The 17,297-nt window shown below is 36.1% G+C and overlaps 1 protein-coding gene across 1 annotated transcript in view; it reads right to left on the bottom strand.

The window, feature by feature from the left end:
• Positions 1-17,297, bottom strand: part of GTF2A1 (general transcription factor IIA subunit 1) — a 45,092-nt gene that overhangs the window by 5,319 nt on the left and 22,476 nt on the right. The window contains exons 6-8 of the mRNA XM_025919564.2: positions 16,470-16,603; positions 13,263-13,583; positions 7,349-7,438 (exon numbers count right to left, since the gene is read on the bottom strand). Of these exons, the coding sequence (XP_025775349.1) occupies positions 7,349-7,438; positions 13,263-13,583; positions 16,470-16,603 (545 nt within the window). The remainder of the gene's footprint in view (positions 1-7,348; positions 7,439-13,262; positions 13,584-16,469; positions 16,604-17,297) is intronic.

The following is a 17,297-nucleotide window of genomic DNA, read 5'->3' as shown; positions in this document are numbered from 1 at the left end:
TTCAGTTCTTCTGCCCATGTTTTATTTACTTTTTATTTTGTTAAGTTTATTTATTTTGAGAGAGACAGAAGTGAGGGGGGGGGGGGGGAGAGGGAGAGAGAGAGAGCGCCCGACGCAGGGCTCAAACTCACAAACCGGGAGATCATGACCTGAGTGAGCTTCCATACATTTTGGATATTAACTCTTTATCAGATATATAATTTGCAAGTATTTTCTCCTATTCTGTAGGTTTCCTTTTCATTTTGTTGATGGTTTCCTTTGCTGTGCAGGAGCTTTTTAGTTTAATGTATTCCCGTTTATTTTTGCTCTTGTTGCCTTTGCTTTTGGTGCCAAATCTAAAAAATCATCACCAAGACCCATGTCAAGGAACTTACTTCCATGTTTTCTTCTAGTTTTATGGTTTCAGATCTCACATTCAAGTCTTTAATCCATCTTATGTTGTAAGATAGCAGTCCAGTTTCATTCCTTTGCATGTGCCTGCCCAGTTTTCCCAGCACCATTCATATAAGAGACTGTCCTTTCCCTACTGTATATTCTTAGCTCCTTTGTTGTAAATCAAATGACTACGTATATGTAGATTTATTTCTGGGCTCTCTTCTGTTCCACTGATCTGAACGTCTGGTTTTATGTCAATACCATACTGTTTTTTTACAGTATTGTAATATAGAATAAAATCAAAAGGCATGATGCCTCTTTCTTTCTTAAGTTACCTTTGGTTTTTCAGGGTCGTTTGAATTTTAGAATTTTTTGTTCCATTTCTATGAAAATCCCTTGGAAATCTGGTAGGGACTGAACTAAATCAGTAGATCACTTTAGGTAGTATGGACACTTTAATATTAACTCTTCCAATCAATGAGCACAAAATATTTTTTCATTTATTTGTGTCTTCGTCAATTTCTTTCACCAATGTCTCAGTTTTCAGTGCACAGGTCTTTCATCTCCTTGGTTATATTCATTCCAAAGTATTTTATTCTTTTTGATGCAATTATAAACAGGATTGTTTTCTTGACTTCCCTGATAGTTTATTAGCATACAGAAATGCAACATATTTTGTATATTGATTTTATACCTGGCAACTTCACTGAATTACTAGTTTTTTTGGTGGAGTCTTTAGGGTTTTCTATATATAATATATAATACTATGTCATCTGTAAATAGTGACAGTTTTACTTCTTCCTTTCCAATTTGGATGCTATTTATTTCCTTTTTCTTGCCTAAATGCTCTGGCTAGAGCCTCTACTATTATGTTGAATAAAAATGGCAAGAATTAAACACCCATCTTGTTCCTGATCTTAGAGGAAAAGCTTTCAGCTTTTCATCTTTGAGTATGTTACCTGCACGTTTGTCTTGAGTGCCTTTTATTATGTTGAGGTACATACGGCCCCTCTAATATTCACTTTGTTGAGTTTTTATCATAAATGCATGCTAAATTCAGCCAAATGTTTTTTCTGCATCTACTGAAATGATCTTAAGAGTTTAAAATTTTTTTTAATTAAAGAAGTTTAAAATTTTTTTTATCGCATTGATTGATTTGTGTAGGTTGAATCATCCTTGGATCCCCTAAAATAAAGACCACTAGGTCCTGGTCATGGTATATGATCATCTCAATACATTGCTGAATTCAGCTTGCTGCTATTTTATTGAGGATTTTGGCATCTGTGTTCATTAGGAATATTGGCCTACTATGATTTTCTTTTCTTGTGGTGTCCTTGTCTGGTTTTGGTGTCAGGGTAATATTGAACTTATAAAATGACTTTAGTAGAATGTTCCCTCTTCTATGTTTTATAAGAGTTCGAGGGGCGCCTGGGTGGCTCAGACAGTTAAGTGTCTGACTTTGGCTCAAGTCATGATCTCGTGGTTCGTGAGTTAAAGCCCCACATCGGGCTCTGTGCTGACAGCTCAGGGCCTGGAGCCTACTTTGGATTCTGTGTCCCCCTTTCTTTGTCCCTCCCCTACTCCCACTCTTATCTCTCTCTCTCAAAAATAAACAAACATTTAAAAAAAAAAAATCACCTCTGCTTGACTATTTCTATTTCTTTTTTTTTTTTTTTTTAAACGTTTATTTATTTTTTTGGGACAGAGAGAGACAGAGCATGAATGGGGGAGGGGCAGAGAGAGAGGGAGACACAGAATCGGAAACAGGCTCCAGGCTCTGAGCCATCAGCCCAGAGCCTGACGCGGGGCTCGAACTCACGGGCCGTGAGATCGTGACCTGGCTGAAGTCGGACGCTTAACCGACTGCACCACCCAGGCGCCCCGACTATTTCTATTTCTAAATGACCTGGTAACAACTCACCTTCCAAGCTTATTTCCTACCTCCACATTTCTCAAAGACTTTATTTCAATCAAAAGAAGTCTCATCCCTTGCTCCCATTTTTACAAATTCAATTCCTATTTCAAGATCCACCTCAAAAATAACTATTCTCAAAGCTTTCCCTAATCACATCAGCTAAAAGTACTTTTTTTTTTTTAAATTTATTTATTTTGAGAGAGAGAGACAGAGAGAGAGAGCACCACGCATGCACGTGGCGGGGGTTGGTGGAGTGAGAGACAGAGGATCCCAGGCAGGCTCTGCAATGTTAGCACAGAGCCCTATGCGGGGCTCAATCTCATGAACCATGAGATCATGACCTGAGCTGAAATCGAGAGTCAGATGCATAACCAAATGAGCCACCCAGGTGCCTCAAAAAGTAGTCTAATTGTTAATTTTCAGTGGTATTCCTAAACACATTTCTAGTATCATTTCTAAGTATATAAATTATTTTCTCCTACCAAAGTAAAACATCGTTTTCTCAAGACCTAACGTGGAACCTTATACTTGGCAGTATTTAACAAATATATCTGATTACTTAAGATTTCAAAAACTATGTATATCTGCAATTAAGCCAAAAGGGGAATGGCAGTGTTCAAACTGGACCAGACCTTGGGCACTCCCATCTTTACTTTCATTTATAGTTTTTAGTTGTTTGCAATTTATGGATTTAAGGGGAAAAAGAAGTCACAAAATTTAATCAACTGAAATGACCTTTCTTCCTTTTCCAAGTCCCATACATCATTCAATTTCCGGTTCAAGCTCCACATCTTCAAAGAAAGACCAACCGTTCTCCCTCTTCTCTGGTTTAAAGGGACTTCAAAATTGAGTAGGTCAGGCTTTCATATTCGAAAGAGGAAATCATGCCTGGAGACGTTCAATGAGTTGACCAGGGGTATATTGCTAATAAGTGACAAAGATGATTCTCAAGTTCTGGTCCAACACACTTTTTACTAAATCAGGTCATTTCATATAATTATCCAGAAATGTTCACTTGTACAGATACGTTCTGAGAACTCATTCCTAAAATTCCACAGTCTAACTTCCCAATGCAAACATTTCCATAGCATATTCTTGGCAAACTGCTGTTCACTGTCTGCTTAAGTAGGATTGGGGGGGGGGGGGGGGGGGGAGTGTTAAAGAATTGCAAATTAAGTTATTCCATTCTGGGGTTGCTCTCTACAAGTCTTTCATATTTTACCGCTTACTGAAATCTGCTTTCTCGAAACTTCCACTTATCCTAACTCTACCTTCAGGGACTTAATTAAAAAAACAAAAAACAAACAAAATACACCCCCCACACACACATACATACATATATATATATATATATATATATATACCCTTCATGTATTTGAAAACTGTCATACTTTTCCCCTAGATCATGGAGTTAAACTATATACACATTTAATATTTACCAAATTTTTCTTACTTAGTACAAGAAAATAGAGCAACATAAAATTAAAACTGTAGACTGGGCAGAAACTCTTGCATTAAGTGGTCTTATAGCTCTGGTTGAAAAATACACTATGTAGATAAGATGTTAAACCTCACATCTTAAGATGGATGATTTGAATTCCAAAAGACATACCAAACTTAAATCCCAAACCAATCACTCTCTTCTCCCAAACCTGCTCCATCTTCAGCCTTTCCCTTCTGAGCTGATGGCATCTCCATTCTTCTTTCTGGGTCCTCATCAAAAAATGTTGGAATCATTCTTGATTCCTCTTTTTCTTTTCTACCACATAGCCAGGAAGAGAAAATCTTGCTGATTCTGCCTTCAAGACATATCCAAGATTCAGCTGCTTCTCACCATTTCCAACACTATCCCCCAAGCCTGACTCACCATGGTCTCTCACTTGGATTACAACATCCTGTTAGTCTCCTTGTTTCACCTCTGCTTCCTCTACACAATCTACTCTCAATAAAGAAAGCAAAGTAATCCTTTTAGAATTAAAATGTAAGTGATAACTACATCTATCTATTTGAAACCTTCCAGTAACTTCCCAATTCACGCACAAGAACCCACATCCTTGCAAAGTTTCACACCACCTGCCCCCACTTACCTCTGACTTAATCTACTACTATATCCCTTCCCCTGCATCCCCAGTCCAACAATTCTGGTCTGGCCCCTGTCCACCCCTCACACACAACAGGCAGGCTCTGTTACCAGATAATGACAAGGCTAACTCTCTTCAAGAGGTTTTTTGTTTGTTTGTTTTTTAAGTTTATTTATTTTGCAAAAAGGAGTGTGAGAGGGGATGGGCAGAGAGAGAGAGAGAGAGAGAAAATCTCAAGCTGGCTCTCCACTCCGTGGGGCTCGAACCCATTACCTTGAAAATCATGACCTGAGCCAAAATCAAGAGACACAACCAACTGAGCCACCCAGGCACCCCAGCTCTCTTCAAGTCTTGTTCAAATGTTATTTTCTCAAAAGATCTAATAAGACTAACCTTTTAAAAACTGTAACCTGTCCCTTTCCTACCAATTATCCATACCAATTATCAGCTTCTAACATACCATAATAATTTATTATTAAGTTTTAGCATCTGTTTCCCTTGACTAAACTTCCTAATGGCAGGAACTGTTTTATTTTGTTCACTAGAGTATGTCAACCTCCTAGTACAGTTTCCTGGTACATCATAGACACTCTGTTTGTTGAATGAAAAGACCTCTGTTTCCTCTTTTCTTTACCACTCCTACAGAGAAAGTAGTAGCTATCCAAAAACAGGTATACAAATTTATTTCCAGCATGAAGCAAGTGACTGCAACCTGAAAGACAATGGGATTATATAAACAAGAAAGTGATGAGTAGCCCAGAGAAAGAAATTCCCCAGACAAGTAAGGAAATGGATGGCATTCTGCTGAAAGACAACATGCAAAAAGCAAATGTAGAAAAGTTTCAGGATCAAATAATAGTCCATATACTCAACACTTCAAGCATATTAAGTAAAATTACCAATAAAGCTGAAGCCTCAACACCTAATGCCATCAGTCTTTATTCATAACAAGAGAGAACTCTGCCTCATTATTAGGTTTAACTACGGTTTTGATTGGCAACATTGACTTCATTATTCTTTCTATAAATAAGATAATGTATTCTAAAATTGACTCATTACTGAAATTCTAAAGTTTAGGCTTCAAATATAAAATCCTAAAATACAAGTTGCTCAAACTATATCCAACCCTATTTTAACAAATTCATAGAACACCAGTGTTCTTTACCATTGACTAAAACATCAAGCCCAGCCCTCCAGAACTCATTTGATTCTACAAATTAGATCTCTGTAAACTTTACAATTGTTTATCATTCAATATAGTATTTAAAGCTATTTTGAGTTTCTGTTTAAAACATTAAAATGTCTTTAGGAGCAAATCAAACCAATTTGAACATTTCAAATATTATATGCACAATTTATAACAAAGGAGAATACAACCATTCTTATAATATGAAAATACTGAGAAGTATATTCTTCAATCTAGCTAGGGTAAAGGCCTCCCTGGCCCAATAAATCTGACCTCTTGTCATCGTGAAATTGTGTTCTGGGGGTGCTTGGGTGGCTCCATCAGTTAAGCGTCTGACTCTTGATTTCAGCTCAGGTCATAATCTCATGCATGTTTCATGAGTTCGATCCCCACGTCAGGCTCTGTGCCGACAGCACAGAACCTGATTGGGATTGTCTATCTCCCTCTCTCTCTGCCCTTCCCCTGCTTGCATGCTTGAAAGCTCTTTCTCAAAAATAAATAAACATTAAAAAAAAAAAAAAAAAGAAATTGTGTTCTGGATAATTTAGTTGTATGAGGTTCCTTTCACATTTCCTGACAACAAAGGTTTATTGGTATCTATTTTAACCTTAATATTCTTCCTCTACATAAATGTAACAAGAAATTACATTTATTATAACATAAGGTTTTAAGAAGCTTATCCAAAAGTCACACAGTACAAGAGTGGATGCTCTGGTAATTCGGTATCAATGGCCTCACAGACTTTATTCTGTAATCTCTCTGATAAGTTAACTGGTTTGACTACCTTTTCATTACAAAATGTTAAGATTCATTGTTTTGACATTTCCCTACAGTTCTCTTTGCAATAAGCATGGCTACTTAGGAAATTCATTTCTATAGAAGCAACACAAATTTAAGCTCTTCATCATTTGTTAAGGAAATTCATGCAGAGCACAAATTTTGCATAATCATGATTGCAGCTCCAGTGCCTGGCACATGTAGATACTTAGTAAGTATTTGTTTCATGAATGAGTGGTGCTTACAAACAAAAACCCAATTGCTTCGGTTAGGGTTTTCATCATTTTGTAAAGACCACTGCTGAAATTAAATTATAAATGCAATATACTTTGTATTTATTATAAATTTGATGATTATAATCAGCAAACAATTTTATTCCAAATTAAATGTTTCAGCAAGTAACAAAATCTCAACAATAATGCCTGTAACTACAACAAAGATACTTGGATGGCAGCATCCTTCTGGAGAACTAGGAAAACAAAGATTCAATAACCAATTCTCACACACCTAGTTTAAAAATACCTAATGCTACCAAAATAAAGCAAAGCTGAATAATTTTTTAAATGATTTTTAGTAAAAACACATCTGTTATCAGTCCTGCTTATTGCCCTAGTTCTGTCCTTAGTAATAAAAAAAAAAGGTGACAGAATTCAGTTAAAGCCTTTTAGTTTTAAAGTAGTTGAAGCTAAAGGGAAAATGGGGTTATTCCACTAGATTATTAATGTTAAAGGACAACCTCAAAGTGGCTCTGTTTACTTTGTTAACAAGTGGAAGACAGAGTAAATTGGAAAACGCCTACCTCTCCTGATTTTACTGTAACATTTTTCAAATGTACAGCTACATAAATAATTTCTCATTTTATTAAAATAATCAACTATAACAATGTTTTCATTCACTGTTTATACTGAATATAAGAGGCATCAATTAGCTGCCCAAATGTTTGAACAAGGTAGAACAGATATTTAGGGAAGAATTCATAACAAAAAAATGTCAGTAATCTGATAAAATCCTTACCTTATCATATTGGCATACAACAACATTTTCTGTATCAAAGAGTTCCTGTCCTTCCTCATCACTCACATCATCTTCACTGTTGAGGGGCTCCTACAAATAAGAAAGAACAGGTTATACTTCACGTGTTACTAGAAAAAGCCCCTTCTAATACACAATGACTTTGATGTTGAGAATGAAGGGTCAGATAGAAGCATACACACACACACACACATATACACCACAAACATATTGTTAATCAGCTATGGTTAAGACTTTGCCAAGGTTACTGAAATGCCAGCAAGAAACCAAAAATTAGTTAAGCTACATAACTTTAAAGTCTGAAAAGAGATTTTATTTCCTTCATTCTTTCAGAATAGCACATACTCTCTTCAATAACTGTTTAAATGCCTAGAAGGGGACCTAAGAAAATACAAAGGTTTAATGAGATAATGGCATTATGTACCACCAGAAGTAGCAGAGTAAAAGGGGAAAAAAATGGTGAAGTTGGAGGAAAAAGGGGCTCTAAAACAGGCTAGGAGTCTGGCTTGTGTATACAACACTGAGGACTAAGACTGTTTATAATATTAGCAGGTCTACCATTCTGATGGTAATGGTGGAGGCTTGCAGTATAATTACCTAAGGCATTCAAATGAAAAGGGGACCTGTGGAAGGGTGGGAAAGGATCTCAGTCCCCAAAAGAATTAAAGACCAAGATCTAACTAGTGTATAAAATGACCAAAGATATTAAATTTGACCTCAGTTATTTGAGAGGATAAAAGATATAACCCAGATTTTTAATTAACAGAGAAAGAGAAGACAGGACAAAATAAAAGTGGAAAGGAAAATAAGGTGATATTAAGTCTATGTCTATAACTAGGCCTGTATCTCACATATATGTGTATGTATATGTATTCTTTCATTTAAAATAGATACCAATGTAAATGTAAAAGCAATTTATTGAGATAAAATTCACCACTTTAACCATTTTAAAGTGTACAACCAGTCATACTTAGCACATTCACAATGTGTACAATTATCACCACTATTTAATTCCAGAATAATTTTATCACCTTTACCATTAAGCAGTCACTCCTCATTCCCACCTCTTCCCAGCCCCCGACTTACTGCTTTCTGTCACTATATATTTACCTCTAGATATTTCATCTAAATGGAAACATACAATATACACATATAACCTGTGGTGTGGTTTCTTTAACTTATAATGTGTGAGGTTCATCCATGCTGTAGCGTAAGCCAGTACTTTGTTCCTTTTCCTGGCTAAATAATACTTCATTGTATGGATAAACCACATTTTAATTTGTCCCTCCACCAACTGATAGACATTTGGGTTATTTACATTTTTTTGGATTTTGTAAACAGTTTTGAACATTCACACACAAGCTTCTGTTTGAATACCTATTTTCAATTTTCCTATACATATACTTAGAAGAATTGCTGGGTCATATGATATTTTTACGCTTAACATTTTGAGGAACCCCCAAACCATACTCCACAGCAGCTACACCATTTTGCATCTCCATCAGCAATGCACAAGAATTCCAATTTCTCCACATCCCCAACAGTATCTGGTCTCTCTCTTATAAGCGGTTTTTTTTTTTTTTTTTTTTTTGAGAGTGCATGGGAGCGGGGGGGGGAGAGGGGGAGAGGGGGAGAGAGAGAGGGAGGGGGAGAGAGAGAGAGGGAAAGAGAGAGAGAGAGGGAGGGAAGGAGAGAGGGAGAGAGAGAGACAGAGAGAGGAGAGAGAGAGAGAGAGAGAGAGAGAGAGACAGAGAGAGAGACAGAGAGAGACAGAGAGACAGGCAGAGAATCCCAAACAGGCTCAGTGTGGAGCCTGAGACAGGGCTCGATCTCACAACTGTCTGATCATGACCTCAGCCAAAATCAAGAGTCGGACACTTAGCCAACTGAGCCACCCAGGCGTGGCCCACATCTGTCTCCCTTTTTTCTTTTGTGATTACAGCCATCCCAGTAAACATCAAGTGGTATCTCTTTGTGGTTTTGAGATTTGCATTTCTGTAATAAACAGTAATATTGAACATTTTTTCACAGGCTTGTTGGCTATCTGTATATCCTCCTTGGAGAAATGTCTATTTAAGTCCTTTGCTCATTTTGGATTAGAGTTGTTTGTTGTAGAATTTTAAAAGTTCTCTATTCTGGATATTAAGCTCTAATCAGGTATGTGATTTGCAAATATTTTCCCCTATTTTGTAGACGGTCTTTTCACTTTTTGGACATAGTCCTCAGACACACATAAGTTTTTAATCTATTAAGTCCATGTTATTATTATTATTATTTTTATTCCCTGTGCTTTTGGTGTCCCATCTAAGAAACTATTAACAAAACCAGTGTTGTGAGGCTTCTGTCCTGTTTTCCTCTAAGAGTTTTATAGTTTTAGCTCTTACATTTAGGTCTTTGACCCATTAAGAGCTAATTTTGTATATGGTGTGAGATAGGGGTCCAACTTCACTGTTTTGCATGCAGATGGATATTTGGTTGCTACATTTGTTGAATAAGACCATTCTTTCCTACGGAATAGTCTTGGCCCATATAAAAATTTTGTAACATGACAGCATACACAGCAGTATTTCACATAAAAAAGACACGCTTAAAACTTAGGGATCCAAAAAAATGTCGAAGTAAAAGAATGAACACAGCCATACCAGGCAGGCAGATTCTAACTGAACAAAGTTGACATGGCTCTATTAATGTCACACAAAACAGACTGTATGGGGAAAAAAATTGTAGATAAAACAGGAAACTATATAATCATAAATGGTTCAATTCACTGGAAAACACATATTTAAGCTTATGTACATCCATTTTTAGGTTCAAATTATAAAAAGCATAATGAAAACAAAACAAATCCACCATCATAGTAGGAGATCTGAACATATCTCACTCAGTAATCAATGATGGTGTCAGCACACAAAAAATTTCAGTAAGGTAGACATATCTTACCTTAGATATGTAAGTAGACTATCCAAAGAAAATGATTAACAATCTAATTCTAATGGTACATACAGAAGACAACAAAACAACTGCAGAAAACAGTCTTTTCAAATATACAGAAGCATATGCAAATAGTGACCACATAAAGCAAGTCCTGTCACACAGATCATATTCTCTACAAATAAAACAGTTTAGTCACAACAAAAATTAATGAAATAGAAACAAATACACTAACGAGAATAAAGCTAAAAGTTGATTCTTAAAAAACATCAATGAAATCAATATGCCTCTGGCAAAACTGAACAAGAAAAGAAGGGCAAGAAGACACAAATAATATCAGAAATGAGAATATTAAAAAAAAGGAAATGACTACATATGATTCTGACACCAAAAAGATTATCATTAACTTTATGCTAATTAAACATTTAAATATATAATACTAGAAAATGTAACTTATTCAGTCTCAAAAAGATACTTGAACAGAGTAAAGACATTACTAGCATCAGATATTTTTTTTTTTTCAACGTTTATTTATTTTTGGGACAGAGAGAGACAGAGCATGAACGGGGGAGGGGCAGAGAGAGGGAGACACAGAATCGGAAACAGGCTCCAGGCTCTGAGCCATCAGCCCAGAGCCTGACGCGGGGCTCGAACTCACAGACCGCGAGATCGTGACCTGGCTGAAGTCGGACGCTTAACCGACTGCGCCACCCAGGCGCCCCACTAGCATCAGATATTTTTAACAGCATACTTTAACAAATATTCACAGAACAATTAAGTATAATCTTAGAAAAAAAAAAGTCCAAGGAAGATGGAATATTTGCCAGAATTCATTTTATAAGACTATCATAAACCTGAAAACCTAGTAAAAAGAGTATGAGAACAGAAAATCAGACAGTATTGTTCATGAATATACATGTAAAAATCCTGAACTAAGTGTAAGTAATTCAGCAATTCATAAAAAGGGCAATACTCAAGTCATGCTATCCCAGGAAAACAAAATTGGTTTACATGTAGAAAACCAATTAGTGCAATTAGTTATAAATAACAGATTAAGGATAAGAAATTGTATGATGATCTAATAGTTGCAGAAAAAGTGTTTAATAAAATTCAATATTTATGATATAAAAAATAAAGCAAAGCTCTTAGTTAATTTGAATAAAAGAGAACTTCCTTAACCAGAGAAAACATATCCATAAAAAAATCTATAGTAAACATTACATTAAATAGTGAATCATAGAAAGGGTTCCCTTTAAGATTAAGAATAAGATAAGAAAGGGGCATCTGGGTGGCTCAGTGGTTGAGCATCTCTTGATGTGGCTCTTTATTTCAGCTCAGGTCATGATCCCAGGGTCCTGAGATTAAACCCTACGTGGCTCCACACTCAGTGGAGCTCGGCATTCTCTCTCCCCGTCTTTCTCTTCTCCTCCCCTGCTTGCACGCACGTACTCTCTCAAAATAAATAAACTTAAAAAAAACAAAAACAAAAACAAAAACAAGATAAGGGTGCCTGCTATTTTTAATCAATATTGTTCTGGAAGGTTTAGCCAATGAGATAAGAAAAGCTGCCCTTTTTAATATTTAATTGTCAATTGAGAAAACATGAAAGAATCAAAGATGATAAATATCATGATTAATCAAGGAAATGCAAATTAAAACCAAAAAGAAACACCACTTTCTACCTATCAGACTGCCAAAAATTAAGAAGCCTAACAATATCAAGTATCAGTGAAGACATTAGTACAATCTGGCATTTTATTGTAAAGTTGAAGATGTGCATGCCTTAGAATCTAGTAATTCAATGGCTATGTATAACACTTAAAAGAAAGTCATGCGTGTGTCCTCAGAAGACACACTCCAAAATATTTTATAACAGTAAACAAGTAGACACAACCCATCACATCAGATATGGATAAATAAGCTATGGTATATTCAACAGTGAAAATAATTCTAGGTATATGCAGTAACTTAGATGAACCTCAGAAATACCACCTCGAGGGAAAAAAAAGTCAACCTGCAGAAGAATACAGAAATTACTCCATTTATGTTATAAATAGGCATTCACAATTAAACAATATGCTCTTCAGGAATATAAATACAGATGGTAAACACAAAATTCATGAGCATGGTTACTCTGATGACAGAAGAAGAAGGAAGAGAATGGGGATTGGGGCGAGGCACTCAGGGGACTTGAACAAAGTATGGGATTATTTTTAACTAGAGGTGGATGTAAGGATGTTTTTATCTTAAATATTTTTTAAAAAAACATTAGATAATTTAAAGAAATTTGTACTAGGATAAACAAATTTACATCTTAGGTTGCAGAAAGCAGTAACAACGAAAACTGTTAAGACAAATGTCACCTTGAACACAAGTAACTAAGCAAGAACACTAAGGAAAACAAAGATATATAAACAAAGATATACGCTTCTAGAAATACATAACTAAGAAAGACTAAGAAAGAATACTTTGCTTAACTCATGATGGACACTAAGAGTAGATAAAGTGATGTAAGGAACTGATATGGAATACAGACCAAAAGGAAGTCACATTCAGCTTTTTTCTCAAGTTTCCTCTCTTCCCAAATGTTGCCATACCTTTCTAATTACTGAAGCAAAAGATTAACCATATTTATCTGTTCTACCAATGTCGTATGTTTAAACCATATCGTGAATGCATAAGCCAGAAAACTAGCATTACGTGCACTGTCTCCACCCTCTTTATAAATACAACTCAATTTGATACACATTTTTTATTGTCAGCTATATGAAACAATACTTCATGAAGATAAATACAACCAGAAAAATCTAAAACCCTTATTAGGTTAAAAATCTAACTTTATATTAAAATCTGTATTGTATAATACCCTAACGGCCTCTGAAAAAATAGAATATAATTCATCAGTTTGGCACCGGGTAAAAGAAACTAATAGTTTCTCGTTTCAAGTCTTTTACTACAAACTTACTTCTTCTACCTGCCCATCCTCAGCTCCATCTTTCTCTTTGTCTTCCTCCTCATCATCATCATAGTCTTCTTCTTCATCTTCATCTTCTTCAGATGACGTATCCCCAGTTCCATCAACCTGTAACACCAATGGAGCTTGTGGCTGAGCAGGCTGGGCCTGTGGTTGCTGTTGGCCAGCTGCAGTTATCTGTGCCTGTGCCGGTGTTGGTGCAGCCACTGTTGTAGGTATAACTTGAGTCTTATTTCCTGTAAATAAGATTTGCTGTGGCTGAATGATGACACCCGTCTGTGGTGAAATCCCTCCAGGAAGAGGGGCCAGTACCTAAGGCAAAAGAAACCCATATTAGAACTAGTCAGAGGACCAAGCAGCTCAGTTTCATGTGGTACACAGACAGACCTAAAAGCTGAAGAGTCACCAAAAATGACCGTATCTCACACCGTTAAAACTACCAAGGCATAAAAGGAATGTTTAACTAGTATACCGATCCACTTCCATTTTACCATTCAAATTTCTGAAGGAAAAAAGATTTTCTGAAAATAACTGTTTCATTTACTGAGCACTTGCTATGTATATGTACATGGCAGATTCTGGACTAAGAGTTACATATAAGTTTATTTATTTGATGTATAGATAGGTATAGTAACTCACCAACCTGCCAGTCACTAAAAGGCAAAATCTTAAGCTAGACTTTCTGACTTTGCTCTAATTATTATGTTACACTGCCTCCCTGTGGAGAACACCGCACTGGAAATGTGAAGTCTTAGGTCCTAGTTTTGTCTAAGATCCCAGATAGAGATGTAGCAGAGGCATGTCACTTAACCTCCCTTGGCTTTTGTCACTTCACTGTTATACTAGGATCAATGGTTCTCAACCCTGGCTGCAAATTACAACCACCTGGTAACTTAAAAAATACTGGTACTTGGGCCCCAGTCCTATTATTCTGATTTCACTGGTGTGAGCAGAAATGTAATCATTTAAAGCTCCCCAGCTGATTCTAACCATGCAACCACACCAGATCAGACAATTTCTCAAGTTCCTTTCAGCATCTGGAATTCTAAGGTAAACCACAACTCAAAAAGAACATATCAACAAATATTAATTATATCTTTTATAATAAACATATTTATAATTATACTTCTTAATAAATAAAACGCAGAGACTTCCTAGTGATAAATAAAAACAATGAATGGCAATTATTTGCCTTTAGTTTCAAGGAATGCAAAATAAAACAATATTTCTCTTAAGAAGTTTACAGATTAATGGTGCATAGGCAAAGCAATAAAACAACTCAAGAAGATAGAAGGCTTAAGGACATCTGGGTGGCTCAAGTTGGGTGAGCGTCCAACTCTTGGTTTTGGAGTTCAAGCCCTGGGCTTCATGCTGACAGTGCACAGCCTGCTTGGGATTCTCTCTCCCTCTCTCTCTGCCCCTCCCCTGCTTGCACGCTCTAATACACAAACTTTAAAGAAAAAAAAAAAAGAAGGTGTAACAGAAGTATGATATGATGTTATGAAAACACGGGGCAGAGTATTAAATTCAGCTTGAGGGACAAGGTATGGTCAGAGAAGCCTTCCTAATAGGTTAATACTTGAGTTCATTTGTGCTTGGAAGATTAGCCAGGTTTTTCCATTTGGTCAGTTGGTTGGTTTGCCTGGGGGGGCAGCGGGAGCGGAGGGAGTTGCTGGAACGAAGGCCAAAGGACATTCTAAGTAGAAGAGTAATACCAAGTGAAACCCAAAAGTAATAGCAGGAGAAAATCTGGAAAGCTGTAAATCAGATGGATTAATGCTTCTCTGATCTTACCTCTATCTTCATACTATTATACAAACATTATGTATTTATGTGTCTCTTTTTTAAAGTACCTAAGTTCCTCAAGAAAATAACCATTTCTCTTTCCTCTTTGTCTTCATAGTATAAGAGTTTAACACCTGGCACACAAGTAGATACAAATATTTAACTTTGATCTAAACAGCAGCTGAAGCAGATAACTAGAAGCATGGCAAGAAATAAACCTGAAGAGAACAAAAAAACAAGATCCAAAAAAACCCAAAGATCCTGTGAACCATGCTGAGGAGTTTAGACTTTTTCCAATAGGCAAGGGGAAATCATTATTTTAAGGATTTTAGAAAAATAACTACAAATACAGAGTAACAGGTTAGGAGGGCACAAGACTAGTCAGGGAAATCAATTAGGAGGATAACATATAGTATTAAAGTGTGTATATATATGTATATAGTGTGTGTAATTATATATATATACACACACACATGTATATACACACACCTTCACGTTTTTTTTTTAATTTTTTTTTTTTTAACATTTATTTATTTTTGAGAGAGAGAGAGAGAGACAGAGCACTACTGGGGGGAGGGGCGGGACACAGAATCCAAACCAGGCTCCAGGCTCTGAGCTGCTAGCACACAGCCTGATGCAGGGCTCAAACTCACAGACCACGAGATCATGACCTGAGCCGAAGGCGGCCGCTTAACCAACTGAGCAACCGAGGTGCCCCGCTCACATTTTACACATAGTATATAGCGTGTGTGTATATATATATATATATATATAGTACTTAGAGGATAATTGTATTTTAAGTGAGAAATTAAGAAAGCATGAACTAAGGAAATGATAAGAGAGTCTGAGAAAAGAAAACTAGTTTCAAACATATTAAGGAACTGCAAACATGTTAAAACTGCAGTCTGAAAAAAAGGAGCTATTAAGAATTGGTAGGAATTTGTGATACGTTGCATATTAAAGGTAAAGGAGGGGGAGGATCCCACACCCCACACCCACTTCCAGAAAATGTATAAGCTTCATAAGATTCATGCCTGCTCTGTTCACTCTTAAATCTCTAGTCCCTTGCAAAGACCCTGATACACAGCCACACAGTAAATATTTGTTGAATGAATACCAGATAACTTGGGAGGCTTAGGAAGCTGGAAAGTGGTGCCACTGACTGAAAAACATGTTCGGAGGGATGATGAAAGATAAGCAAGGATAATGACAACTTAGTCTTAAACATATTGAATGTAAGTTAAGCTGTGACGTATACAGGAGTAATTTAGAATGACAGGATGTATAGTATTAGAGAATAGTCTAAGCATTCGTATAGACAAAGCCATGAGAAAGAGAAAGGGAACCACCCAGAGAATTCAAACAGAAGAAGAAAAAGAACCCCATGGTGATCATAACTTATGACTCTATTACCTGTTGTATAACAGGGGCTTGTACTCCACCAGGCTGCATTTGTGGTATAACTTGTTGTTGTAGAACCACTGACTGCTGAGGCTGGAAGATATACTGGGCACCATTGGCTGCTCTGACTACTTGAAGAAGCTGGCCTAAAGCAAAACAAATATATTACAAGTTACCATTTTAGCAGTAACCATCTCAAAATAAATGAATTCATGGTAAATGTCAAACCACCAAAATGCCCTATTAATTCTCAAATAAAAAGTCTAACGATTTTATTAAGCGTTGTCACCCATACACAGCAAACTTACCTTCTTCACTTTTCTCCATGTTTTATAAATGTTTTAAAATGTTTTCTTTTCCTTACTTATCCTCCTAAAGCTCTTTTCCAATAAAGTTTTAACAACAGATTATGAGAATTGATTAGAAGTTTAAATTATCTTTACTAACACGTTAGGAGTCATGAAAGAGCAGTAAGCAAGATCAGATGTTTTCAGGGGCTCTTTGTTTTTAAAGCTTCAAGACATGAAAGCGTAACAGTTCATTAGTATCTTGAGCCAAAGCACCAGGGTACTTAGTTTCAAAACGCTTAAAAACAACCAAAGCTTGCTAAACCAATTATCATTGCCACATAATCCTAACTGTATGCATGGCTTATACACACAGAAGTGAATCCCTCTCTTTGTTGTTTTAGATGATGCAGAATCTTCAAATAATTAAAAAGCAACAATTACACGTTAAAAATATGTAGAAAATTCTTTACAAATTTAGAATTTTATTGGCAAAATAATAAGAAATTATATAATTACGATTACAGAAAGAATACTTAAAAGCCACATAAAT

The sequence above is a fragment of the Puma concolor genome, chromosome B3, assembly GCF_028749965.1.
Source record: "Puma concolor isolate L17-30 chromosome B3, mPumCon1.1.hap2, whole genome shotgun sequence".
Classification (NCBI taxonomy): Eukaryota; Metazoa; Chordata; class Mammalia; order Carnivora; family Felidae; genus Puma; species Puma concolor.
Note: the sequence above shows the minus strand (reverse complement) of the source record. Positions and strands in the feature narration are given on the sequence as shown.